A 17,839-nucleotide genomic window follows, 5' to 3' on the forward strand; every position below is an offset into this window, starting at 1 on the left:
GATTGAGGGGGACACGTTAACAGTCTTCAACTACATAAAAGAGGAGAGTGATAAATTGTTCTCCTTAACCACTGAGGTGGTCTTAAATGGTCTTAAATTGCAGCAAGGAGACTTAGGTTAGACATTTGGAAAAACTTCCTAACTGTAAGGGTAGTTAAGCACTGGAACAAATTACCTAGGGAGGTTGTGCAATCTCCGTCATTGGTGGTTTTTAAGAATTGGCTAGACAAACACCTGTCAGGGATGGTCTAGATAATACTTAATCCTGACTCAGTACAGGAGGCTGGATTAGATAACCTATTGAGGTCCATTCCAGTCCTATATTTCTATGATTCTATGTTCTAGACCAGTGGTCACCAGCCAGTTGATTGGAATCAACTGATTGATCCTGGAGCCTCTGCCAGTCGATCGTGATCTCGGACTGCGCAGCGGGACTAAGGCAGACTGCCTGCCTGTCCTGGCCCCACGCTGCTCCCGGAAGTGGCTGGCATGTCTCTGCACATCTACCAATGTGATATATGCCATCATGTGCCAGCAATGCCCCTCTGCCATGTACATTGGTCAAACTGGACAGTCTTTACGTAAAAGAATAAATGGACACAAATCAGATGTCAAGAATTATAACATTCATAAACCAGTCGGAGAACACTTCAATCTCTCTGGTCACGTGATTACAGACATGAAAGTTGCGATATTACAACAGAAAAACTTCAAAACCAGAGTCCAGCGAGAAACTGCTGAATTGGAATTCATTTGCAAATTGGATACAATTAACTTAGGCTTGAATAGAGACTGGGAGTGGCTAAGTCATTATGCAAGGTAACCTATTTCCCCTTGTTTTTTCCTATCCCCTTCCCCTCCTCCCCCGTTCCTCAGACGTTCTTGTTAAACCCTGGATTTGTGCTGGAAATGGCCCACGTTGATTATCATACACATTGTAAGGAGAGTGATGGCTTTAGATAAGCTATTACCAGCAGGAGAGTGGGGTGGGGGGAAAGAAAACCTGGATTTGTGCTGGAAATGGCCCACCTTGATTATCATACACATTGTAAGTAGAATGATCACTTTGGATAAGCTATTGCCAGCAGGAGAGTGGGGTGGGGGGAGAAAACCTTTTGAAGCGATAAACACCCATTTTTTCATGGTCTGTGTGTATAAAAACATCCTCACTGCATTTTCCACTTTTATGCATCCGATGAAGTGAGCTGTAGCTCACGAAAGCTTATGCTCAAATAAATTGTTTAGTCTCTAAGGTGCCACAAGTACTCCTTTTCTTTTTGTGAATACAGACTAATATGGCTGCTACTCTGAAACCTGTCATTATGCAAGGCACTGCATTTAGCCGTATGGAGTGGAAATCCATCAACTGCATGAAAAAAACTTGTTCAGATACAGACAGACATCATCTTCCTCTCCAAATGCAAACAGATGGACATCGTACCAAAAGGACTGAAGGTAAAAAATCCATTACAATCTACATACCACACAGACTATGCTGACAGCTTGTGCCACACGCTCTCAAAGAAACTGTGGAACCACGTGATCAATATCCTCTACAGCAAACAGGGAAAGATTAAGAATGAGCTCTCAAAACTAGATACTCTCATAAAAAACCAACCTTCCACACAAACTTCCTCGTGGCTGGACTTTACTAAAACTAGACAAGCCATTTACAACACACACTTTGCTTCTCTACAAAAGAAAAAGGACACTAAACTTTCTAAACTACTACATGCCACAAGGGGCCACAGCAATGGTTCCCTCAACCCACCCAGCAATATTGTTAATCTATCCAACTATACTCTTAGCCCAGCAGAAGAAGCTGTCCTATCTCGGGGCCTCTCCTTCTGCCCCTCCACCCCCACGAACATGATATAGTTCTGTGGTGACCTAGAATCCTATTTTCGACGTCTCTGACTCAAGGAATATTTCCAACACTCCTCTGAACAACATACTAATCCACAGAGACCTTCCTACCAACACTACAAAAAGAAGGATTCTAGGTGGACTCCTCCTGAAGGCCGAGACAGCAGACTGGACTTCTACATAGAGTGCTTCCGCCGCCGTGCACGGGCTGAAATTGTGGAAAAGCAGCATCACTGGCCCCACAACCTCAGCCGTGCAGAACACAATGCCATCCACAGCCTCAGAAACAACTCTAACATCATAATCAAAAAGGCTGACAAAGGAGGTGCTGTTGTCATCATGAATAGGCCGGAATATGAACAAGAGGCTACTCGGCAGCTCTCCAACACCACTTTCTACAAGCCATTACCCTCTGACCCCACTGAGGGTTACCAAAAGAAACTACAGAATTTACTCAAGAAACTCCCTGAAAAAGCACAAGATCAAATCCGCACAGACACACCCCTGGAACCCCGACCTGGGATATTCTATCTACTACCCAAGATCCATAAACCTGGAAATCCTGGGCGCCCCATCATCTCAGGTATTGGCACCCTGACAGCAGGATTGTCTGGCTATGTAGACTCCCTCCTCAGGCCCTACGCTTCCAGCGCTCCCAGCTATCTTCGAGACACCACTGACTTCCTAAGGAAACTACAGTCCACCAGTGATCTTCCTGAAAATACCATCCTGGCCACTATGGATGTAGAAGCCCTCTACACCAACATTCCACACAAAGATGGACTACAAGCCATCAGGAACACTATCCCCGATAATGTCACAGCAAACATGGTGGCTGAACTTTGTGACTTTGTCCTCATCCATAACTATTTCAATCAGCGGCACTGCTATGGATACCCGCATGGCCCCACAGTATGCCAACATTTTTATGGCTGACTTAGAACAACGCTTCCTCAGCTCTCGTCTCCTAATACCCCTACTCTACTTGCGCTATATTGATGACATCTTCATCATCTGGACCCATGGAAAAGAAGCCCTTGAGGAATTCCACCATGATTTCAACAATTTCCATCCCACCATCAACCTCAGCCTAGACCAGTCCACACAACAGATCCACTTCCTGGACACTACGGTGCTAATAAGCGATGGCCACGTAAACACCACCCTATACCAGAAACCTACTGACCACTATACCTACCTACATGCCTCCAGCTTTCATCCAGACCACATCACACGATCCATTGTCTACAGCCAAGCCCTAAGATACAACCGCATTTGCTCCGATCCCTCAGACAAAGACAAAAACGTACAGAATCTCTATCAAGTGTTCTTAAAACTGCAATACCCACCTGGTGAAGTGAAGAAACAGATTGACAGAGCCAGAAGGGTACAGAGACGTCACCTACTACAAGACAGGCCCAACAAAGAAAGTAACAGAATGCCACTAGCCGCCACCTACAGCACCCAACTAAAACCACTCCAGCACATCATCAAGGATCTACAACCTATCCCGAAGGACGATCCCTCACTCTCACAGACCTTGGGAGACAGGCCAGTCCTGCTTACAACAGCCCCCCAACCTTTAGCAACTACTCACCAGCAACTAAACACCACACAACAAAACCACCAACCCAGGAACCAAACCCTGCTACAAACCCTGGTGCCACCTCTGTCCACATAACTATTCAAGGGACACAATCATAGGACCTAACCACATCAGCCACATCATCAAGGGCTCGTTCACCTGCACATCTACCAATGTGATATATGCCATCATGTGCCAGCAATGCCCCTCTGCCATGTACATTGGCCAAACGGGACAGTGTCTATGCAAAAGAATAAATGGACACAAATCTGACATCAGGAATCATAACATTCAAAAACCAGTAGGAGAACACTTCAATCTCTCTGGTCACTCAACAATAGACCTAAAAGTGGCAATTCTTCAACAAAAAAACTTCAAAAACAGACTCCAATGTGAAGCTGCAGAGCTGGAATTAATTTGCAAACTGGATACCAACAGATAAGGTCTGAACAGAGACTGGGAGTGGTTGGGTCATTACAAAACCTAAACTCAATTTTCCCAATACTAATTTCTCCCTACTGTTACTCGCACCTTCTTGTCAACTGTCTGTAATGGGCCACTCTTACCACTTCAAAAGTTATTTTTCCTCCCTTGGTATTCTGCTGTTAATTGATTTATCTTGTTAGACTGACCTCACACTTGGTAAAGCAACCCTGTCCTTTCATGTATTTATACCTGCTCTTGTATTTTCACTCCATTGCATCTGGTGAAGTGGGTTCTAACCCATGAAAGTTTATGCCCAAATAAATTTGTTAGTCTCTAAGGTGCCACAAGGACTCCTCATTATTTTTATAATATCTAAGGGAACCTTTCACAGCAAACAAAATGAAGTTAAAATAGAGCAAATAAAAAATGTAAGCAGAACAGAAAGGATATTACCTCTATTCACTACAGCATGCATTTTCACAGATTAATGCAATTTGGGCTATTTTAATCTCGCTCTGCCTCAGTTTCCTCAAATACAAAAAGGTGTTTGAGATCTATGGATTAAAAACTGAGTTACACAAGTGCTAGGTATTCACTGTCTACAAAATGCTGCAGAGCTAGGGTCATCATACTTGCTTGTTGTTCTTATCGTGTAACCCAGGGGTTCTCAAACTGGGGGGTCGGGACCCCTCAGGGGGTCGCAAGGTTCTTACATGGGGAGTCACGAGCTGTCAGCCTACCCCCCAAACCCTGCTTTGCCTCCAGCATTTATAATGGTGTTAATATATAAAAACTTTTTTTAATTTATAAGGGGGAGGAGAGTCGCACACAGAGGCTTGCTGTGTGAAAAGGGTCACCAGTACAAAAGTTTGAGAACCACTAGTATAGCTCTTTGAATCTCTGCACTGGCTTACCTTCTGCTAAGTGCTCCAAATTCAAACTTCCTGTCACCGCTTTCAGAGCTCTATATTACTTTGCCCCTTTTACTGTTTCCCATTGCCCCTCCACTCCAGGAGTAATGTCAGTTTATCACATGACTGTCTGCATGCTTTCTTCCGTACTGCCTCCTAATCCATGTTCCAGCCTTTCTTTGCTCACCCACAAAGCCCCTATCTTCTCCATATTTCTCCTCTCTTGAAGAGGCTCTTCTGTCTTTCTACCAATGGAGTTTCTATTTGATTTATACTGACATGAAGATTGATTAAAAAAAAATAAATGAACATAACCTTATTTTGTTGAGACCTGGTAAAACACCACCTGGATCATAGTACTTTGTGTTAAATCTCTTCCCCCAAGCTCCATCTGTTTGTTTATGTCTATCGTAAGACTGTGAGCTCTCTATTCATTCTTGTCTCTCTAGAAAATACTTTGCCTACCGTGGATGCTATTATAAACAAATACATAATAATTACTACATACAATACCACTCTAAAACTGTGCATGGCATGCCTGTACACAACTCCACTACCAATTACATAATAAGAGTTTTCATTTTATATAACTGAATTTTTTAAACCTTCAGTACTCCCTTTGAGAATAATGTTATCAGATTCACCAATAGCTAAACAAGTATATAAAGTATCTAATGTCAACAGTGGGATCCTCTTTACTGTTGTACGTTTCTTTTGAAAAACATGAAACCAGTTATCAGTACAGTAATTTATATCAATTTAAAAAGCATTGGAAATTTATTTTAAAAAAACAAATAAGATGTTTTTAGAGACAGTCTGCATACTAAACCTTTCAGACCAGTTATGTGGGATTTAGTGTCAACTATTTTATAATTAAATGCATTGAGTCTGTGTTGCTGCAGTCTAATTTTTAAATTTTCAATTTCAGTCCATTCAAAGCAACTCTGGGGAATAGAGTGGGTTTTTTCCCTGTCCAGAATCAATAATTTGTAATCCCATACCTACTAACACAATCAATGGAAGTTTTAATTTTAGTTTTTTTAATATTCCAACAGTACAATATTACCCAATGGCAATATATTGCAGTTTTGTATATATGTATATATGTATATATATATATATATTAAAATTTTGGGGTCACATTTCTGATATCTTCAATAATTCAGCTACATGAATACTGTTAAAAGCATCAAACTAGAATTGGTAATTTCATGCCTCTCTGTCTTCATGGGAAATAATCAACCAAAAGAGAGAAAACTGTAGCATAAACAAGATATATAAAAATCTAACTAAAATGAACATAAAAATGCCACTAACCCAAAGCATGAACTGTTCCTCTATTCTTCTTTGAAATCTTGCTTGTCTTAATTATATGTAGAGCATTTTCTCTGAACTGCAGTTCACAAAGTCTTTCAAGAAGAATTGTTATTTCTTCTGTGACAGTATCCAGATAAGTTTCATTAATAAATGTCAGTGTTGAGGAAGGATCTATAGTACCACTTAGTATATACAAATCCTCTTTTATCATTGTGCATAGTGTAGGTATTGAACTTTGGTAACCATGAACCACCTTATCAAAGTTTGTTTCACCACAGCTAGATAGAACACAGTTCTGCAGAAGCTCAGAAACTAATTTATTCTGCAAGTTTTGGTACTTGGTTAGAACTTCTGATTCTGGATATAGAAACAAAAGTTGTTGTATGCATTGAGTTTTAAATTGCATTTGCTGTTTTAAAGTATCAGTATTTGTTTCACGAGGTCTCTGAAGTCTATTTACTAAAAAACGTCGAAGGTGTAATCTCACATCATCCCAAACAGACTTGATATTCATAGATGAATCATCCTCAATGGCATGAAGAGAGGCTCTGGATGTTAACTCAAAAGATGTCTCACTTGGAGTACATGGAAATGAGACACCACACTGACTGGAGAGATCCAGAAGAAAGCGTAGTATCATTTCTTCTTGATTTTGTTCATTCCTCAGCAAGCTTTGCTAATAATGGTAAATTATATAGTATTTAGAGATGTCGCATGAATAACTCTATTTACAAAATTAACTTTGTGTTAAAAGATGCACATTATTTTTAAGTGCAAACTACAAAATGATAATATCTTAGCATTTAACTTGATTTCTTCAAATCCCCTCATGTTAGCCCAGGCACAGACTATAAATTCTCTTATAAATAAAGAGAAATGGGAAAAAATGCAGTTTTTCTGATGTCACTTTTTGTATAAAATGGGTGTCTGGTGACTTTGTTCAGTTAAAGATTCCCTAAGCAATGACAACCATAAATAACTAAAACACACACAGGAAAACTTTCAGAAACTCAAACTCAATTTCATCAATACAATAAGGTATTGTCTGGGCTGGCATACAAGGATTTGGAGTAACCAAACCAACAGGTAAGAACATGCATCAGCATTCCCTCTATGCCTTTCCAGATAGTATTCATTCTAGAAACATAGGATAGATACCTAGAAAAACAAAGACTTATGAATCATACCACATAGGAACCACCTACCATTGGCAGAGACTGTAATATAAAATCTGTAATGACATGATCATGTAAAAACATCCATCGTATTGCTGGTAAAAAATTTTTCGTTGAAATATTTTTTCATGAAAAAATGACTGCACCGAAAATGTTGACAGAAATTTTCAAAGAAAAAAGTTCTGTTGTCTTTTTTAACTAGTAAACAAATGTTTTTCACTTAAAATTTTCATTTTCGAGTTAATTTTTGTTAAAAATATTGAGCTCTCAGTTTTTGAAAACCAAATAGAAATTTGTAGGTTTTTGTTTCAGATTTTCATTGGAAAAAAAACAGGATATTTAAAATATATATATTTAAAATTTCCTGTGAAAAATAACTTGCATTTTTCTATCAGCTCTACCTCGCAGTTCTAAAGGGAAAGCACCAACTCTCATAGCTACCAGTTAAGCCTTGGCAGAAGATGGAGCCTTTTTACTCTGGTTAGCATACCCATCCTGGAAGGCAAATGAGGAACAAGTCAAAATAATTAATTTGAGACTCGGCTGGGGTGGGGGGAATGAGAGCCATTGCTCATGACAAACTTGGTAGGAATTCATAAAATAGAAACCTTGTGCTTTCCCTGTTCTTCTGGCTCAGCACTAACCATCATAAAGGCAGTTCTAAGGATAAATAAATCTTCCCAATACCATCTTGAAGGACTCAAATAGAGGATCTGATAAGGGATTTAGCACCAGCATTGAGATCCCACAGGACAAGGTGGGGGGCATCATGTACTTGTTCTGGTTAGATGAGAACTGATACATTAATAGGTGCCAGGTTGAAATTACATTTCAGCTATATCAGTAAGGGAGAAAGAAAGGAAGCAAGTATGGAGCTGACAAAGTAATAGGACAGCATGTATTGTTTTACTTCATCTGAAAAGGCCTCTAATGACCAGTAGGGTCAAAGTTCTGGTCTCATAGCTATTTATGATACAATGGGACATATTGCACCCAGAGGGCTCTGTTCTCCCAGAATCAGCTCTTCTAATTGCACGTAGCCAGACCTTGGTTTGTCCAACTTTCTCTAGAGTAAAGCTGGTTGAGAATATTTCAGCGAACCATTATTTTTTGTCAGAAAATGCTGATTTGTCAAAACCAAAAATGTTTGTGAAAAAGGTCAGTTTTGATGAATTTCCCATTTTGAAAACATAGTTTTGAAGTTGTTAAAAGTTCTGTTTTGACATTTTCTAAATGAAAAAAAAAATCAATTCTGGGGGTCAAAATGACATTTTGCTTCAGAGGTAAGTTAATTTATAGTAAAAAAAGCTAAAAGGAAGGTCAATATCAAAACAAGACATTTTGATTGACCTGATCAAATTTATTTGAGGGATTTTCAGTTCAAAGACATTTCTGAGATGTTGATAGGACTGGCTGGGACATTACTCATATTGAATCTATTTCCCCAGGTTAAGTATCCTTACACCTTCTTGTCAACTGTCTAAATGGGCCATCTCGATTATCACTACAAACTTTTTTCCCCCCCCTCCTGCTGATAATAGCTCATCTTAATTAATTAGCCTCTTACAGTTGGTATGGCTACTTCTACCTTTTCATGTTCTCCGTATGTGTGTAAGATATATATCTATCTTCTTACTATATATTCCATTCTATGCATCCGATGAATGTAGCCCACAAAAGTTTATGCTCAAATAAATTTGTTAGTCTCTAAGGTGCCACAAGTACTCCTGTTCTTTTTGCGGATACAGACTAACACGGCTGCTACTCTGAGACTTGAATCTGAGTCTCTCACATCCCAAACAAGTACCCTAACCACTGGGCTACAGTCTCTCTGGTTATTATTTATACCAGAAAAAGAGAGATACTCATTTATACCAAAATGAGAAAGAGAGATACCGACTCTTTTACTCTAATTCTGTTCTATATTCACTCTTGTGAAACTATAAAAGTAAAAAAAGAATACATTAATAGCAGAAAAATAAAAAAAACTGTATAAGTATTTTTTCCCAAATATATATAAACTGTAGAAGATTTTTTTTTTACCAGGGTTTTAAGAAATTCAATCAACTCTCCATGAGGTGTAGAAGAAGGTTTGAGGGAACTGAAACTGCAGTTATTCAACCAATGAAGGCAGTTAGTTGTGTTTTGTAACAGCTCATCAGTACAAGTCTCATTTACATCTGATTGTAGCTCTTTAAGGCATTGTTCCACACTAAAAACAAAATAAAAAAAACACGCATTCAAACTTTTTTCCATTATTTAAAGATGAACTTTTTTATATAGCATATCTTTTCAAGAAAGGAAAATACTTTAAATGTATATAACATTATAACATATGTGATACAAGGCTTCAGAATATTAAGTCTGAATCTCCAGGACTAACATTTCTAAATGGAGTGGGACTAGATCTATAGTACATTTTCTTAGGACCAGAGTCCACCAGCCTTATTCAAATTAAGTAGCACTTTGATCCTCACATATTCCCATATTTTTCAGTAAGACTACTTGCAAAGTAAGGCTTTACTCAACATAAGACCGACTGGATTTGGCCCTTATGATTAGGTGGATAAAGAAAGTAAGCAGAATGAACGACTGCATTCACAGCTAAATGTGACATTCTGCTTCTGCAGCAATCAGCAGTTGTTTTATAACATATCATATACTATAGCAGTTACTTACAGATGACACCTCACTGAAAACTTGAAAATAATTTTAGAGACATTTCTGCTGGTAAAGCAAATATTTTCTTTCCCTTTTCCTCACTAGAATATTTGAATGAAAAATAAAATATTTGTTTCTTAGGAGTTGATCTACTACTGTTCCTTACTCTTACCTAAAATCATAACCTTGTTTGTGACATCACAAGTGCTTGGTATGAAAATCATTAGGGTTTCAGGTTGGGAGAAAATAGAACAATCTTCTACTCCTTAGAAACAAAGATTCTGTTTCCATGAAAATGTCTCCAGAACCAGAAAAAGGAGGATAAGGAAGAAAAATGTCTCTTAGAGATAGCCCCATTTCTATATCATTTCCTAAATCAAATATTTTTCAATGTTTCCCTTGAGCATCTAATACTCTTAAATAAGAAAATATTAAATATCAGTTAGATTTTGGTCTTACAAAAATCAGAACCAGCAGTAGCATGGATCAATGGTGATTTTAAAAAAATGGGAAAACTAACCTTGTGGGTGTTCCAGACCGCACAGTGGCCATATTTCCCAAATGAGAAGTGGGTACACCCATGTTTACCCTGGACTACTTTACTGGTTTGGATCCAAAATCTGTTTTATCAAAATCAGGGATGATTTTGATTATATACATGTTTTCAGTTTGGATTATCTTTTTTCTGATTCTGTTTATTTATTGCAAGTGAAAAGTTCATGGTACCACACACACATATGCCTTACCAGCTATGTTACTGGTCCCTATTCCACTTCTGTATTGAGTACCTATGGTTATGGGGCATTTAACAGGGGTTAGGGCAGCAAAGTGCATATACTAGCAGATGGAGAGTTCAATCCCACATATTTGAAAACTCTTTTTTGTAAGATTTATTAATATTTAAAGTTAGTCATCAGCTGCTAATGGTTTTTGGAGAGATAGCAAAAACCAGAGTATGTGCATGTTCTCCCACATATGCAGGTGTGTATCAGGAGGTGCCCCCAAGTGTCAGAGGCAAGTCAGAGGTAAGTGGGGACAAAGTCAGTAGTCATTAGGTAGCCAATTTAAGGAAAAAAAAGGTTTCTAAATATTGTAACCAGAAATAAGGTGCATTCATAATAGGACAATGAAGTTGCACTGACAGCAATTATCATTAAGCTATTGTGTTAATAAACATATATTACACACACAAAACCTGGCCATTCAAATGCAACCACTACAATTATATTCCTAACTCTTCAATCTAACCATCTAACCCCCATTTTGTACACTTTCATTCCACTTCAAGACCCTACATACATACCCCTAGCCTATGCTACTGACTTTATCTCTTACCTCCATTCTCCAAGGGCTTCCTCACTCTTTCAATGATTTCAAGGTTAGTGGTTTGTCCATTTTCTACTCCAACATCCAAATTTGGAAAAGTGTTATAGTGTAAGAGAAAAAGAATGAAACTCTGTAATATTTCAAAACTTCCACAACTTAAAAAAGTTACTGTGATTTGGCAGCTCTGTAACTTTTTAAAAGTTGAGGAATTTTTTTAAATGTTGCAGAGTTTCATATTTTCCTTTTGCCACTTGGTAACCAAAAGTTCAGCAAGTTTTAAAAAGTTAGAGAGCAGGAAAAGAAAAGAAAGGGAAAAAGGAAAAAAACAAACAAAAAACCTAGGTATCATTTACTTTATTGCAGCAGTTTTCAACCTTTTTTCATTTGTGGACCCCTAAAAAATTTTGAATGGAGGTGCAGACCCCTTTGGAAATCTTAGACATAGTCTGCAGACCCCAGGGCTCCGCAGACCACAGTTGAAAACCACTGTTCTATGGTAACGACAACCCTCTGTGGATGGCTTGTGACATTACACTGCATATTCATCATAATAATATTGTTATGGCATAATTATGATGCATTTTGTACAAGATGGGTCATGTAAGGTGTCATTTGAAAAGTTATTATTTTCTGGATATGACTAACCTATTTATATGCATATACCATTTTTGTATCTGAAGTTATGAATATTGATTATGGATCTGTATTTCAAATGGGCTTACTCTGGAAAACACCCACAGACAGCCTTTCAGGTGCAACAATGAAGAAGCCAAACAGTGTTAATGGCTCATCAACAAAGACAATGGGCTGTGGAATAGCTTGCCCTTCCTGTGGATGTTTCGGCCAGCCTGTAAGTAATAGCTGCTATGACTCTGCAAGGGCATGTGACCAGACCAGGTCTCTGGACTCCATTCTGGGTGCCTGTGTTTCTCCACAAACTAAGGCAGGGAGTGACATCATTTGTTGTTCTTCACTCCCCCACAACTCAACACTTGAGAGAAGCTCCAAAAGAAAGGGGAGGGGAGGTGTTGGGGGAAAGGGAATCCCAAGCTGCAAAACAAGTGCAGCTTGTGCCCTGAGAATCTGCAAGCCTACTTGTATCATCAGGCAGGGTGAGAAATTGTTAATTCAAATCCTATCCTTCTAGTATGTTAAACTTAGTTAATAAACTTGTTTTATATTTTAACCTAAACCAGTGTGCCTTTAAATGAAGTGTCTGGGGAAAATCTCAGCTTAGTTACCACAAGTGTACATATTCCTCTACACATTGAGGGACAGGCGAACCAAATAATAAATTCATACTGGTCAGGGTTTTGACCAGGGTAGGACAGTTTAGCTCTGGGGTCCTAGGCTTTGAAGCTGGGGGTAATCTTGGCTGTAGCCTTTCTATTGTTGGTTCATGCAGTGGCTGGTCAAAGCCTGCATATAACCACAGCTGGCTGTGTCCCTGCCTGTGTAAATGCTGGTGGAAGAGTAAGACCAGGAGCAGTCTAGAGATTATCAGAGCAGCACAGTGTGAGGGGAAACCCAGGCTGGTCAGTCAGAGGACTCAGTGGCACCCCAGTTCCAGGTGGCTCCCCTGGGGGAAACCGGTCACACCTCTACTACATGGTCTGCAGACCCACAAGGGTTTGTGGAAAACAGGTTGAAAACCACTACTGTACTACATTGAGTAACAAAAATGGAAAAAATCAAAAATGTATAATCAGTTTTCAAAAACCAAAGTGACACAGCTTTTTTGCTTAATTTAAATGATTGATTTCTTTTTGTTGAAAACAATTTATGAAAAATGTAATTTTCCATGAAAGCAAGAAAACTTAGTAAAAAATTTTCAGTTTGCTCTAAAAAGACAGCTGTTAAGTGGCAAAAAACTTCAGACAGTACTAACTCAGGCTGAGTTAGTAGTGAACCAGAAATCAGAGGTGAAAGGTCATTGCTTAACCCACCCAGTGATCATATATTTATCTTTAAATTTTGGTTGCAATAACCTCTTAAAAGCATTACTTTTCTAATGGACTTTTTCATCTTACATTTTAGCAAACACTTAAAATTTACCTTTTTCATTTATTGTGCATCATAACCAACCTTCCTTTATCTCATTTATTGCCTTATTCTGATCAGCAACAGTGATCTCACCAATGTCATCTCATAGCTCTGGGAACTGGGTTTGTTAATGCGTATATATTTTTTCATTGGATTTTGTGGTGGGAAGGGAAATTATAAATGAACTGGTAAAAACAATGATGGATAAACAGTAACTAATAATTTGTTGTTGTTGTTTTCCTTTACAAAAATAATAGCAATTTATTTCCTCAAAAAGATTTCTGGAATCCAAATGATGCATACTATCAATATATCTTCAACAGTGGGTTAAATTTGGAGCCTATTCTATTTGTCCCTTTAAAATAATTGAAAATAAATAATTATAGCAGGCTGAATAAAAAAGAAGCCCACTGCAAACTTGGAGTGTGAAAGATATTCATAACTGCATTAACTCTTAAGATCCCTTCAAAATTTGAAGGGAAGATCAAAAATAAAAATATGTTCATATGTTTCTGAAATAACCACTAGTAGGTCACTTAAAAGTCACATAATTTCAAATGTGTCCTTTTACAACAGTTTACTCTTACATACTTTATCAGTAGAAGCTTTGTATTAAGGACTGTGAGAAAGTGTATTGTAATATATTTAAAAATATATGAAGTGAACAGTTCAGAAAGCATCTACTCTATTATATGAAGATGCCAAATTTTATAACTGCATCATCCTCAGATACCAAACTCACTGACAACAACCAATTCAAAATTATATGAAAACCTCTTTAAAATTAATCATGTGTGGGTGGTCTATAAAACACACTATATAAAAAGGTTAAGTAAAGATCTTTTCAAGACAACTCTAAGTATGAGCAAGTTTAAAATTAAGGGCACTGAAACAAATATCTCCTGAGTATCAAAGGGCCTTTTCATGAGTGCAAAGGACTTCCATGAAAAATAATACCTCTCTGACTGTGGCCCACTCAATTTCCTGATGGGATAACTCCATCCATGAATACCAGTTCTGAACACAATAAATGATTGGCAAGTATCTTTTTATCTTGTGAAAACTGTTCTCAGGACTGTGAAATCCAATGCCCTGTTCATACACCTTAGCTCCTGGGACACTATATTTTATTTATGAGCCTGTGGTGTCTCATTCAATGAAACCTAACAGATTACAGCATTGTGAATTGTAAAGACTCAGGTGTCGTTAGTCTACCTAAATCAGTTTCAATTAGCTTAAATCAGCTTTTATACTAATCTCTGACATCTGAATCAGGGTACTAACCAATGATCTACAAACCATTAATAGGCTAAAGCCTTTACAGGACCAGATATTTTAGCAATTTGTCCTAACACTGATAAAGGGATTAGGCAGACAAATTTCAATGGACCTCCCTGTAGGTACAAATAATGATCGTTCTATTCACTTTATTTGATCTTTTTATCCCAATAAACTAAACATCAATTTTTTGTCTAAAACTGTACTTTTTGCATTGGATAAAACCTTTTTCATATTCTTTAGTCCATATCATATGGTAGTGAAGCAGAATCTCAGTATTACTTTCCCTCCTGTTCTTTACAAGGTTTTGTAAGACACTTTATACTATTAGTATTTGTTCAATTACAGTTTTCTATTCCACTGTATGAATTACATGAGTCAATAACATATTTAAGAATCAGGCCACTGAATAAACAACTTAAAATATTCAATGTTCATTTTCAGAGCATAGAAAGAAATAAACTTAAATATGTAATGCTTCTTTCAAAGGGCCTGTAGCTTTGCCTGTCCTGTCACTGGGCAGCCAATGGACACAGCTGGCCCACAACAGAACCCCACTGGTTGGCTGAGGCAGTCAGGTGGCTTGCTTTTAATCCCAGCAGCTGCAGAATATCAGTGGCTGCTCACTGTACATGCCTGTGGATTCTCTGTCTTCCTTTAGTTGCTTCATTCCAAATCCTTCTCCAGCCCAGACCTTCCTCTGTACTCGCCCTTGCTCCAGCCTAGACCCAGCCCTGTTCCTGCCTTCCCTGATTCCAAGTAATACAGTTCTAGCCCTCTGCTCTAATTTCTGGCTCTGACATTTGGACTCTGATTATGGTTCTAACCCTCAATCCAGTTCTGATTCCCTATTGACTCTGGCATTTGGCTTCTGACCCTCAGCTCTGATCACTGGCTCTGACTCTGCCTAGACCCTGGGCTCTGGCATTTGGAGGCTAACCCTTGTTTCGCCCATTAAGCCTGACTCCTGTTCTGACCACTAGACAAGATGGCCTGCAACTCAGTCTCCTGACATCTCACTTCAGTCTAGAAGAAAAATAGTTTTCTGATTTCCAGTGTCTTAATAAGGGGGTATACGTCTCAATTTGCTAAAGATATAAAATCTTTAAACAAAACCTGTATTTAACCATGATGCAAAAATCTCATTTAATAAGTTAATAGTTGTATATTTAAAAATAAGTCATATAATATGAATTTTAAAAGGAAACTTTATATTAATCATTTAATTGCTTTTCCACTAAGGACAAAATTATAACTGTAATTAACTGATTAATGTAGAATGTTTTAGTGGAGTGTATTAATTACACTACATAAAAATGAAATGATACCTTACACACACCTACGCCCCAGTCCTTCAAAGACTTTGGCACACATTTAACTTTATGAGCAGTCCTGTGATTCTATTAGTTGTTCCACTGATAGGTGTCTAAGGGCTGGATCCTGTAAACCTTTAATCAGGCGAGTAGTCCTCGCTCCTGTGGGTAATCTCACTGCCTGCAGTACAAGACTAAGGATTATTCACAATCTGAAAGGTCACAAGTGTGGGCCTTTATGTTATGATTAGGGCCCTACCAAATTCATGGCCATGAAAAACACATCACGGACCGTGAAATCTGGTCTCCCCGCAGTGAATTCTGGTCTTGTGTGTGCTTTTACTCTATACTACACAGACTTTTCGCCAAATACTGGGAATGGGCAACAGGGGATGGACCACTTGATGAGTAACTGTTCTGTTCATTCCCTCTGGGGCAGCTGGCATTGGCCACAGTCGGAAGACAGGATATTGGGCTAGATGGACCTTTGGTCTCACCAAGTATGGGCGTTCTTAAGTTCTTATAACTTCATGGGGAAGACAAACGTTTCTCAAATTGGGGGTCCTGATCCAAAAGAGAGTTGCAGGGGGGTTGCATCGTTATTTTTTTGGGGGGGTTGTGGTATTGCCACCATTATTTCTGCACTGCCTTCAGAGCTGGGTGGCCAGAGAGCAGTGGCTGCTGACCAAGGGCTCAGCTCTGAAGGCAGCAGCGCAGAAGTAAGGGTGGAAATATCACACCATGCCATCCTTACTTCTGCGCTACTTCTGGCAGGGGCTCTGCCTTCAGAGTGGGGCTCCTGGCCAGCAGCCAATATTCTCTGGCCATCCAGCTCTGAAGGCAGCACCACCGCCAGCAGCAGCACAGAAGTAAGGGTAGCAGTACTGGAACCCCTCTTACAATAACCTTGCGACACCTCCCCCATAACTCCCTTTTGGGTCAGGACCCTACAATTACAACACAATGAAATTTCAGATTTAAATATCTGAAATTATTAAATTTATTATTTTTAAAATCCAACAATCATGAAATTGACCAAAATGGACCGTGAATTTGGTAGAGCCCTAGTTATGATTCTATTACTGCTGATGAAACAAAACAGAAACACGCAACAAACCCTGAGAGTAAAACTTTCAAATGCACCTAAATGATTTAGGCCCCTAAATCCCATTACCTTTTAACAGGATTTAGGTACCTAAGTCACTTAGATGCTGTTGAAAACGTTACCCCAAGCCTGTTCAAGCGCAAATAGAAAACAATAGCTGAATTACCAAATAATTAAAGAATGGACTGGAATATGAACCTAAAGAGAAATTAAAACTTTTCTTTAGCTAAGTAATCTGAAATTTCAACAGACAAGAACGCTTTTATAGTGAAAAAATGAAACGTATTTGAAAATCATATTTCTTACGTTTCTTATTCTGAAACTAGTGCTAGCATCATAGAAGATTGGGGTTGGAAGAGACCTCAGGAGGTCATCTAGTCCAACCCCCTGCTGAAAGCAGGACTAATCCCAACTGAATCATCCTAGCCAGGGCTTTGTCAAGCCGGGCCTTAAAAACCTCTAAGGATGGAGACTCCACCACCTCCCTATGTAACCCATTCTGGTGCTTCACCACCCTCCTAGTGAAATCGTTTTTCCTAATATCCAACCTCCACTGCAACTTGAGACCATTACTGTTCACTCGTATCAGTTTCTCATCCACTATAATCCCCAGGTCCTTTTCTGCAGAACTGCCTCTCAGCAAGTCAGTCCCCAGCCTGTAGCAGCGTATGGGATTCTTCCATCCTAACTGCAGGACTCTTCACTTATCCTTGTTGAACCTCAACAGTTTTCTTTTGGCCCAATCCTCTAATTTGTCTAGGTCACTCTGGAACCTATCCCTACCCTCCAGTGTATCTACCTGGAGTCCCCACCTTAGTGTCATCCGCAAACTT

The 17,839-nt window shown here is 38.8% G+C and overlaps 1 protein-coding gene across 2 annotated transcripts in view; it reads right to left on the minus strand.

Moving 5' to 3' along the window:
• The window catches only part of KIAA0825 (KIAA0825 ortholog), a 419,106-nt gene that overhangs the window by 297,841 nt on the left and 103,426 nt on the right, over positions 1–17,839 (minus strand). For both annotated transcript variants that reach the window (XM_074952850.1, XM_074952849.1), the window contains exons 4-5: positions 9,324–9,492; positions 6,106–6,781 (exon numbers count right to left, since the gene is read on the minus strand). In XM_074952850.1, coding sequence (XP_074808951.1) covers positions 6,106–6,781; positions 9,324–9,492 — 845 coding nt within the window. The remainder of the gene's footprint in view (positions 1–6,105; positions 6,782–9,323; positions 9,493–17,839) is intronic.

The sequence above is a fragment of the Natator depressus genome, chromosome 5, assembly GCF_965152275.1.
Source record: "Natator depressus isolate rNatDep1 chromosome 5, rNatDep2.hap1, whole genome shotgun sequence".
NCBI classification, from domain to species: Eukaryota; Metazoa; Chordata; order Testudines; family Cheloniidae; genus Natator; species Natator depressus.